Source organism: Ptychodera flava, chromosome 11 (genome assembly GCF_041260155.1).
Source record: "Ptychodera flava strain L36383 chromosome 11, AS_Pfla_20210202, whole genome shotgun sequence".
In the NCBI taxonomy this organism is placed as follows: domain Eukaryota; kingdom Metazoa; phylum Hemichordata; class Enteropneusta; family Ptychoderidae; genus Ptychodera; species Ptychodera flava.
In genome coordinates this window covers 38,827,894-38,839,568 of record NC_091938.1, presented here as the reverse complement: position 1 = coordinate 38,839,568, position 11,675 = coordinate 38,827,894, and the positions used below count along the sequence as shown (strand labels likewise).

At 38.1% G+C, this 11,675-nt stretch overlaps 1 protein-coding gene across 4 annotated transcripts in view; it reads right to left on the bottom strand.

Moving 5' to 3' along the window:
* The window catches only part of LOC139144231 (complement factor B-like), a 17,213-nt gene extending 8,693 nt beyond the window's left edge, over positions 1–8,520 (bottom strand). Inside the window, exons 1-4 of one of the 4 annotated variants that reach the window (XM_070714895.1) lie at positions 8,270–8,520; positions 2,054–2,132; positions 1,497–1,703; positions 349–528 (exon numbers count right to left, since the gene is read on the bottom strand). In XM_070714895.1, coding sequence (XP_070570996.1) covers positions 349–528; positions 1,497–1,703; positions 2,054–2,132 — 466 coding nt within the window. In that variant the 5' untranslated portion in view covers positions 8,270–8,520. Of the gene's footprint in view, positions 1–348; positions 529–1,496; positions 1,704–2,053; positions 2,133–3,637; positions 5,661–6,385; positions 6,471–8,269 lie in introns of those variants that run through there. The other 3 variants (XM_070714897.1, XM_070714896.1, XM_070714894.1) reach the window with 3 other exon arrangements.
* Between the last annotated feature and the right edge of the window lie 3,155 nt (positions 8,521–11,675).

Sequence of the window (11,675 nt, the reverse complement as noted above, 5' to 3'; positions counted from 1 at the left end):
GTCTTCGCAAGTTGACATCCCAAAATATTATGCAATACTGTATCCCCTCCCGAAAAATATCTGGGACCACAATGCTGGATAGTTGGATACGTTATCAGTAATAATCTGAGGGTATGACGTCACAAAATTCACTGGTAGCGACAAAGCTACAACAATAAAGCTATAATATCCATTATGCATCACAGATAAATCTTATTGTTGAAAATGACATGAATTTTCATGAAATTTGGCGTAATCGCGACCGCTCATAAAAGATATCTGAACTCGTCGAGAAGTCATCAAAGGGGTATTAGAAATCAGGTGTACACACAAGAACTAAGACATTGATTCTGTTGATATGTGACTTACCTCCATTGTCACATATTGTCAATGAACCACTCCATTTTCCATTCTCCATGCATGTTCTGCGTTCAGACCCATAGAGAGTATAACCAGAATTGCACCTGAATGTAACCGTGTTTCCGATTCGGTAAGAAGATCCGCTGCGTCGACCTCCCTCTGGATAGCCAGGGTATGGACAACGTATCTCTGTAAGATTTGAAAAACCTTACGATATTGACATTTGACAAACTCTAGTGGTAAAATGAAAAACTTTCGGTGTCAGTGATGTAACTGACGGCAAGCCATTGTAATTAACCTGTAAATTGTTATTTTTGTTTTAGGTATTCGTTTGGTTCGTTTGATTCGCAGTAAAGACACAATTTATCACTATTATTGCGAAGAAAACATACCAATCTCAATAGCCTGAATCGTGAACGAATGCAAGGATTAGACCCCACGGGACATCACTGACAATATAACCATGTTTCTGTCTGGTAAAAGTCATTCAGGCAGATTATTGGAATTTTATTTTTTTTCTGCAATAGCTAAATGGACTTCAGCGAACAATTTCGGCTTGTACTGACAGCATAGCAGATATCTGTACTGACAGCATAGCAGATATCTGTCTCCGTTAGAGGAATGAATGCATGTTTTGACAGGACTGGAGAGGTGGCCGTCCAAGTTTATCAAACAAAACAGAAAAAATTTCGAATATGTACCGTATGATAAAAACATACAAACATAACAAACAGTTTTTATATCATAACGTACACGACATCTGACCTGAGAAGTTCAACTAATGCTTTAGAAACTTTAAATCTCTTCCGGAAATATTCATCGACGTTCTGAGTAGATAGATGATGGCCTGACTGTTTCCTATATGTGTAAAGTCGCAGTTGTGATAAACGGACTTGCCCGCCGATATTGGAAAAGCTGGCCATTTATAATTTTCCGGAGTTTATACCAGTGTGTAAAATGGTGAATTGTATCGCTAACACGCCACAGTGTAAAGTCTGGCGATTCGTATATATTTTCTACATTTCTACTTTATGCTCGTATGCGCCTCGAAAGTAAAAGACCGCCATACATATATTCTAATTAGGAAATTGGAAAAATGAACGTTTATATTCCCTAGGAACATGTTAGACATATATGACATACTTGAAGATATATACCTTGGCATCGAGGTGTACTACCCGTCCAGAACCACGTCAGTGTACCATTTTCGTCTTCGTAAGTTGAACATACGCGCCATCGGTGACCTATGACCTTATATCCCTGGGTGCAATTGTAATAGACTGTCTGGTCTGCAAGGTAGGCTCTGTCTTCAGCTGTAGAGAGTCCGTTTTGTATTTCCTCGTGCAATGGGGGACAGTTTGCCTCTAAAAGGAATTGCAATAAGTAATACAGTTACGGAGATATTGATTTGTGAAAAAAAAATCTTACCATGTTCTCCAAAAACAGGCTTGCTTCAGGGAGGACATTTCCCAATCATTCGCTTTGGAGTCGTTCAACGGAATACGTACATTATGTATGGACCAAATGTTCAAGTTGTGCCGGGGGCCGTGCGACCGGTATACGTGAGTGATGGGAAACGTGCATTGCACGTGTTCACGTAAACATGAAGGTTTAGTCCGGGGGGGGGGCGTTGTAGAAGAATGAATAATCGATCTGATCAAGGGGCATCTTCTCGAAGAGTGTAACAGGTTCATTGGTTAGTGATTACACTTACCTGCCATACATTTGAAGACTGATAAACATGACAAACTCCAAGCCATACAGCCAAGGAACAAATGACAAAACTTCTGCATCTGAAAATAAAGGAAAACACAATAAAGTTAAGCTGCGCTCCTTTTGAATGAGGGGCAGGGGAATAGAGTGATGATTCTAAATTGGACCCTGTGCCAGGGAATACCTGAAGAATAATGTAAAAGCAAAAATGTTACATGAAAGTACACCACACATATATCAAATATGGTCTCTGCCAATGCGATTCTTTCCATGAGTAAAACACTTCATATGCAAATTCAAGTAAGTTTGATCGATTTATCGTTTGATTGATTGCAATGAACAAGGCGAAGTAAATTCCCTGAAAGCTAAACGACATTTTAACAACATCGCATACCCAGCGGCAAAGAATGTTGACCCTCTATCTTATGCTAAACTTTAGATAAAAGAAAGTGCAAATTTGCGATAGCTTTAATGACAACCGGAAAATCGTCTTCTTGTCAATCTTCTTGTCAGTTACAAGAACATTTCACAAAAGATAAACTATTGCATATAATTAAATGCTAACGTTCTCGTTCATGTCATCACCTCAAAATAAAGTCACTATGTAATATTCTAACACTTGTCAGCCGCTCCAAGGCGGGCCAGAGATGTTCTTTATAAAGTGACCAGTCCTAGGTTAACAACCTTCTTGTTGAAACCCAAAACAGCATGTTTAGCTTTTCGTTTTCGATGTTTATTTGACATCTAGTGTCAGCAAGGCTGACCAAACAATGAGCTGTAATGCAATAGATATCAAGACGTGCAAGATAGCCTCCGTGACCCGTGAGTCATAAACAGTATAGTTTTATTGACCTATGACCCGATGTCCGTTGTCGATTCCAAAAGTCAAATCATGTCACATTATCGACATTAATAACGCTTGTTGTTTTCCAACACTGCGATTACTGGTATCTTACACGAAACAAAATTGAAGAAATACTTGTACCATTACCGCTGTCAAACCTGATAATTAAAGTTTTACAGTTGTCGTATTATTTGACCTTCGATATTCATAGATTTGTCTGGAAAATTCCGAAAAATCTTACATAACTCAATGATGACGAAACCAAATAAATTACACACATTCATTAGAATATCCATGTGTTGTACGTTTTGAGGGTTGGTTTACTAACATCGACGGTTTTCTAATATTGGTACACCAACGGTAGATGTGCTGGTGTATTACACATAGTGATAACGTAATACCACGGAAGGGTTTGTATGCAGACACTGATATACCTATGATTTGACTGGTGACGTCAAGGTGTCCTTGGGCAGCTATAATTCTTAAGTGTAAATGTGTCGCAGTAGGAATGCTTCAAATCAGGGAATAAACCTGCACGCAAATAAACATCAAATTTGCCAAGTAGACGTAGCAATACCACTGAACACTTTGTTTAAATCCATGAGCAGGTAACTTCCTTTTAGGACGCACCCTTTCTCTACTGTGCCACCAAAATCAGTCATGTCAAGGCAGTAGTTTTCCTGGCCTCAGATCTCATTATCAGAACATTATGTAATTTATATAACTGTAGTTGTCCCTTACCTCTGAATCGTTTCAACGAATAACTGACGTTGGTAGAACACTGTCTGGTCGACACTTACCAAATTTTCGACTGAAACTGAATGTAGACTTGGGCGATCGGACGATGAAACTTGATATGAAACAAAATTAAAAGTTTGTATCTGTTGTTTGAGTGACTAAGTGCAATAACTCTGACTCGCCTAATAAATATTGACCTAGGGTCAAGTAATTCTACGAAATATTTAGTCAAAGGAAATACTATCAAATCAAACTTTTGGTTATTGTTGACCATCGACCATAAATAATGATAAGCAATCATTAGGTTGACGTTTTATGTATCACATATCAGTTTGCATTATCTGTTTTCTCGCCATTCCAACATTTGTTTGTAAAGTTTATTATGAAACAACGAGATCAAAACAAGCAACAACGGAGAGGATGTTATCGTTATTAAAGTTGTGGTTTTCTTTCGTTGAAGGGCGTGTGACTACTTTTACGGACGGGAAAATGTGAACAAGCAAACCGAAAAGGTATTTTCAAGATAAACTGTTTTTCGTCACAAAAGTGAACTGAATGATCCAGATCACAGACCTGCTACTAGATGTCCGACCTCTAGATGTCTGGATAGTGTCATTGACAGTTAATGAGATGAGAAATATAAAAACATGCCATACATGACCCTGATATGCATGTCCGCTTTCCAACAGGGAGTAAGTTTCAATACGTATTGGTGCAGTGGTGTCGAAACACTGGTCTTGATACGTGTCATCGTCAAATTATTTGCATCAAAAGTATCTTTGCCATGATCAATCCATGAATTGTTTTTGTTTCTGGGATTGTTCTCAGATTTATCCGAAACGTGAGTGAGCATTAGCAATTTCTAAATTTAAAAACTGCAGAAGATACCGGAATGCAGATGTTCGGTTGTACATAATCAGACGTTTGTTTGCAGTCAGCAAAATTCTCCCATTTTCTATAGATAAGCGACCATCAAGGTACTTAGAGACATTTTCTTACAGGAGTATTTATAACAGATTATTGAAATCGTGTGCATTTTTTCCGGCGCAGTTTGCTCCGAGATGGCATTGTTCTAGAAACTCATTAAAATCGGTAATGAACAAAGTGGACTGTCAAATGTGATGCTATACGGCCTCGCAAAGACAGCTTATGCAAAACACATGAGGAAGGAAGCATATGTGAAAGTTTCAGATTCTTGATGGCCATACTTCGCTAATACTAAGAACTAGCCCGATCATGATTATCACGGGCAGTAAAGTCACAATTAGTGTATGGCGTTTAAAACTCGGCAAAGAATATTCATTGGGGCGCACTCCACAGACTCCAAGATCATACATTCAACTCATAGTCTAAGTTTACCACATTCAACCAAAACGTTCATAATTTTGGCAGACTCGCTACGAATGAATCACACAGAAATATCTGTACCATGACTTTGCGCCACATAAAGCGAATATGTGAATAATTAATAATAAATAAACCGTCAACAAGTATATGTGAAAGCGTGTCGTCATATATGCAGAGATGTCGAATTTTCGACAAAGCCTCATTTTATCAAAGTTTTGGCGACAAAAATTAACTGCGGTTTATGTGGTTTACTGTTACATCTGACGTTGGGGGAGGAAGACAGAAAGTTAACTTTTAAAAACAAAAGTGCAGTTACTAGTAACAGTGGTGGCGCTGGTTACTGTGTATTACCTATAATTCGCAATGCAGTGATCGGTCTTGAAATATGATGCATAGCAGGGTTTTTCATTTTTCATTACGGCCGTCAAGAATTGGACAGCGAAAGTTACCGGTAATGGGCAGATCTTTTCAAAATGACATTTACCAAAATGATGTAACAATAATAGTAACAATTTTCCAACACATGTCACTGTTCTTTCAGCTTTAATTGACCACTGCAGAAATTACTAACTTTCTGTACCGGCAATGCATACACATGTGACTTATCTTGTTTTGGGGTGTTTCCTTGATATATTTTGCCATTTTCGATAACAATACCAAATATTCATATCATGTCATGCTGAAAAAATGGAAATTTGAATAATGAGTTCGATGTATCCGGCAATTGCCAGTTCGAAAATGCAAAGGAAAAATTGAAAGAAGCACCAACAATTGGTTCATCTGTCGTTTTGTGGAACGACAATGTAAAAAGTAGAGGCGAACCGCTTTTCTCGTTTCAACGTTTCATTTAACAAGCATGCAGATAAACAAACGAACAAAAAAGACAAAGCAAGAGTTCACATAGAGTTGATGACGACGTGAACGGATGATATTAACAATTCCGGATAAAATCTGTAGCGTGGCTACCAAGGCATACATTTCAAAGGACAATAACTGTAACTGTTCATAATATCGTCATTTTTCTGTGAAACAAACACTTGTTTGTATTCTTCTCAATGAAGTTTGGTGAAATACCAAGTATTTGCCCTGTCAACACATATAATTTTGTAAGATATGACGTTATTATTGGCAGATGAATTCTTTTACGGACCTAAATTCAGTAGTCAACAAAAATTTACAACCGTACACATACAGGATGCACTGGCAAATCAACTTTTCAACTTGATATCGGGAGAAGGGGAAGAGAGTGACTGTGTTTTGTAAACAGAGCAAACTGCAAACTGGAACATACATTCAAAATAGCAGATAACAACAGGTTTAGGAAGCAGGGCCCAGAGAGTTTAAAAAGTAAGGGCAAACATCATATCAAAATCATTCATAGCCTAGTGATATGTGAGATCTTACCATTAACCTTTCATTCAACGCAATGGCCAAGGTACGACTCTGATGTTAAAACACGTTGTCTTCGTCTTCGTTGACGATGACGTCACCAAAACGAAAGCGCCTGATACTGCAAGATGAAATAGCGCCCCCTTAGGGTATGCTATCTCATTAATCGAGGACGATGTTTACGATTGCATGTTTATTTGTCAAACAAATTATTTCCAGTTTAACGATCCTCTAATTACCCATCGATAATTACTGATAATTATCGCGATGAAAAGGACTCATTAGAGTTATCAACGGTGACATAAAATAGCTGGGGCTCCCAATTAACTTAGTTTAAGTAAACAAAACACTCCTCCATGGGTGCAAGGTATTTCTGTATCAAAGTGTGCGTATGATACAATGACAAGCTTTACAGTTATGCTCAACGGAAAGTAGACGATGAGATTAAATGATACCTTACTCAATTACTAATTTACATCAGACACTTTATTTCTAAAACTACACTAGTACCTCACAATATTGCTTGCGAGCGGCAAGTTCTCAAAGACAAGAATAACAAATACCAGACCTAAATGATTCCTTAACATAACAGTCGCTTGCCTGCTTCTCTGCCGACATGAGTGCCTTATCTCTTTCCACTGGTTTATTGCCGTAATCTTATACCACGATACTAATTACACAGCGACAAAAAGACAACTGTAGTTCTTGCTGAAATGAACGTCATCGCCGGGGTAGACCGGCCGACATTGTTGAGACACTGCTCAGTAAGTGTCAAGTAGATTGGATTTTTCAATCTTTCAAATCATGACTTCTGCTTTTGCCAATTTTCATTTTCTTTGACACTAAAATACCTTAAAACAGATACCCCTAATTCTTTGTATGAAAATGCCTCGACCTAACCCCCCTAATTCTTTGTAAAACAGGTCCACACTTACGATTGATAACAATGGGTATTTTGCCAAACCATGGTGGTGAAAATGTTACAATCAACTGCCACTCTGTAATTTGTGCTAGAGTGAAGATAAGTGTGGACAAAAACATAAAACTGACTTAATTTGGCAATGTTATCACGCATGGGGGTCTCTAGCTATGTACCATATCGCCAACTTTACAATTACCTAAGCTACTGATGATTAATGTGAAATACTGTCTATGTGTCCACTGTTCTGTGTGTCTCTTCTAGCAGTCAAACAGTGGTGCACTATTCTCATGCATACTCTTCCAAGTACATTTGATTGGGATGTTTAACGTTTTGTGTTTATTATATCCAATCAAATGAGACTTTGTCTATCTGTTATTCAATGGCTCAAAATTGATGAGGGTCAATTACAGATTTGTATAATCCTCTACAAGATTTACTCGCCAAACCAGAGAAACCATATAATTATTGTCTGTCTCAAGATATCTTTGCAAGAGCTTTTCAGACAAAACGTTTGATTCATGAATGATGAAGATGTTTCATTATTTGCCTTTTATATATCTCTTTGAGAGGCATATATGTTACTTCATGCTTCAGCCAACTTACAGTTGTCTTTTTGTCGCTGTGTAATTAGTATCGTGGTATAAGATTACGGCAATAAACCAGTGGAAAGAGATAAGGCACTCATGTCGGCAGAGAAGCAGGCAAGCGACTGTTATGTTAAGGAATCATTTAGGTCTGGTATTTGTTATTCTTGTCTTTGAGAACTTGCCGCTCGCAAGCAATATTGTGAGGTACTAGTGTAGTTTTAGAAATAAAGTGTCTGATGTAAATTAGTAATTGAGTAAGGTATCATTTAATCTCATCGTCTACTTTCCGTTGAGCATAACTGTAAAACCTGTTCGAATTCTCAGATACCGTGTTGCGTAAGCTGTTTTTCAAATTTGCAAAGCAACAGGTTTTAAAATGCGAGTACTTACTGAAAAGTTGTGGTGTCGCAAATCGGCTCTTTTTCTCTATCGATGAAGTCCGATATGGTGACAAAACGTGCGATTAAAGATCAAAGATGTGATATGTTTGATTGTAAATATTGCGAACGGTAAAAGTGTCGACATTTAGTCTTGTAAAGTTTATCCAAGCTTTCGAAAAGAGTGAGGCGATCAACTCTCTTTCTGTGCTTCAACCAGACTCATGAGTCACGAGATCTTTATACCTCGGCAAAGGAAAAGATAGGCTTACATGAAAAAAAATCTCTAACAAGTCGCTCGAAATGTTTGTAATTTTGGCGGTGTTTCGTTTCTTCGACCGTTTGTTTACGATCATGCCGATGAGTTAAACCAGTTTTTTGATGTCGGCAACACACTTTGAAGATCCTAGACCGACCAAGTATGAAGATATCTCGTCAAACTCTCAAGGGGTTAAGGGTCACTCTTTAATGCACCACGGCAGCGAGAACGAATTGTTGACCATCGTATCAATGATTTTAAGCCACGGGGAGTCGTGTTTAAGTGTTAGGGACCCCACCAGCAATCTAATGTAACATCCCCACCGTATTATCCCCAAACCCAAGAAGTCCCTGAAAGCCTTTGGTGTGGAAAACGTCTTGCCATTTCAATAGCTTTGAATGTCCTAGCCATAAAGTGATTACCAGCCAAGTGGAAATCCAACTCCGGTCTTCAGACTTTGTGTCGTCTGCATCGATTGAGAATCCTCGTGGAGGGAGCTTATCCCTTCAATAGACAAATGCAAGCAATTAAGAGGATTTTCCATAGAGCGGTAGTGTCACTGACGACCCGCTCTTTTTCTACATTTGAACACAATGTCCGTGTAATTACTATTTTCAATCGTTTGTTGTGTGCAGGTAGAATTCAGCCATTGTTAGCCGTCACAAAAACAACTGCTTTACCCTGTGTAGGTTGAGAGGGAGCCGTCAGCATCAGCACGCCGTCTCCGAACAGCAAACAACGTTGGAATACATTTCGGGATAGCTCGAGGTAGTAGGAAAGCAGGAGAAAATTTCAGTCCGGCAAGGACAGGCAAAAAACGTCTTTGTGCCGCTTTTCATTTGAAATGTTTACCAAATGTGCAGATTTTCATATATGTCTTATCAAAGCATGGAGGTACCAAAAGTACCTCCATGATCAAATTAATAATTTGTTCCATATTTCCTGTACATAGTGCAACTTTATCTTCAATTGGCAACATCCTCTCTATAGATAACAGTGAGAGGAAGAACAGTCGATGGCCAACGCGTTCTCTCCCTGTTTTGTTCCGTAAATCCGAAGCTCGTCCACGCATGCATGAGACTACTTCTTGGCGGTAATTCAATTCCCCCTTGAGTGAGGTATGTATTTGCATAATTAGGGTCCTTACAGGAAGTGCGCTGTCGTCCCTCCGGGAAAACCGAGCGCGCTTTCGCGAGGAGAGGAGCAACCCATCACCCGGAGCGTTTTCGATTGGATGGCGTGTCAGCTTACATACGTTTAGGACATAATTAGTATGTAAAAAGTCACAATCTTGGTGACTAACGTTTCATTGGATTGCTTTCACTGACAATTTTCAAAGTAACCACAATGGCACACACTTGTCACTTGTGTCGTGTTCAGGCATCGCCTAAGAGAAGCATGAACAGATTTCGAATCGGTATATTTCTGTCTACGCGTCCTTTTTTCATGCGTGTCAAACGAGGTAGTTTACTTGGAACAGGCGTCCACAGGTATATTTTTGTATAATTTCCGTAATTTCTCAAATCTATGAAGTTCACGTGCTACTAGTCTACATGAATCCACAAAGTTTGAGGTCATCGCTACATATCAATGCAGAAGGCTAAATACATGGCATACAAGGCGAAATCCTCACAATGAAATATGGATTTGTAATAAGTCGGCCAAAGGAAAGCAGTCGGAATAAATGCAAACAAAAGTTATTAAAGGGACAAAGTCGGCCATTTTTCATGAATTTTGTTTGATGCGAGATACTACTTATATTTGTTTGACATGTTAAAATATACTGAATGAATGGGTGACGATGAATATATTCGACCCCGGTTTTAGACACGATACATGAAATGAATTAAAGTCATAACAATTAATTCATTTTCGCGATGGTTCCATTTAAATTGTCTAAAACTGGGGTCGAATATATGCATGGTCACCCATTTATTCAGTATCTTTCAACATGTCAAACAATATAAGTAGTATCTGGTATCAAACAAAATTCATGAAAAATGGCCGACTTTGTCCCTTTAAATGTCAAACCACTTCACACATAGTTTGTGTTTTCTAGTACCAGCTGAATTATCAGTGACCAGGGGCAAAAGCTAGTCTAGAAGGCCTCCGTAGTTTTGGTAGTTGTGTTATTATACCAAAACTAAGGAGGGACAACATTAAAGCCCAATCCGCCAGGCTAAAGTGACCCGGAGTAAAATAGCATCATTTCCGTTATAGTATCACACAGAGTTATGCTGTACAACAAACAAGATTTATGTGCGATAATCGACAATTAAGATGTTGAAATTAATCAAACATTTGAGTCCTATCTACAGAAAAACTCCTCTTTAAAATGTCACCCTAACGGCACATCAGAACGACAACTTTATAAAATGGGAAACTCAACTATACCATTTTTGAATTTTGTGTTTAACAGAAGCGAGTAAGGGATGAACTAATACGCACTTATACGATTAGGAGCAAGTGGTTTCCGTATATCGGACATCTACATACTAATCTCTTGTGGATAACATGTTGCCATGGAAACCATCGTCAATTACAGTGTTCGTAGAGGAAATATGAAAGATAATCTCTGACTGGATTGAAAATGAAACATATTGTACGAATACAATATGAAGATTTTCTCAACCGTAGGTTGTTAGTTGATGTTCTCGTCACTAGGTGGTCAGCACAGAGAAAATATACGTTGCTCGATTTGTGAAGTAGATCACTGGACTGCGTTTTTAAGGACAGCAAGTTTCACTTGCGCATGCTCCACAGAGAGTTTTTAATTTATGACGCAACTGAAGGATCGTTTTTCTGAAACATCAAATTAACACTGAAACATCAAAAAATCGTTCTCTTGACCACAAAACACAAAACAAATGTGCAGTTTATTTATTGTACATGTGATAATGAATATAATCATCATTACATTATATGTATGTATGTATGTGATGTATGTGATGTATGTATGTATGTATGTATGTATGTATGTATGTATGTATGTATGTATGTATGTATGTATGTATGTATGTGTGTATGTGTGTATGTGTGTATGTATGTATGTGTGTATGTATGTATGTATGTATGTATGTATGTATGTATGTATGTGTGTGTGTGTATGTATGTATGTATGTATGTATGTATGTATGTATGTATGTATGTATGTATGTAT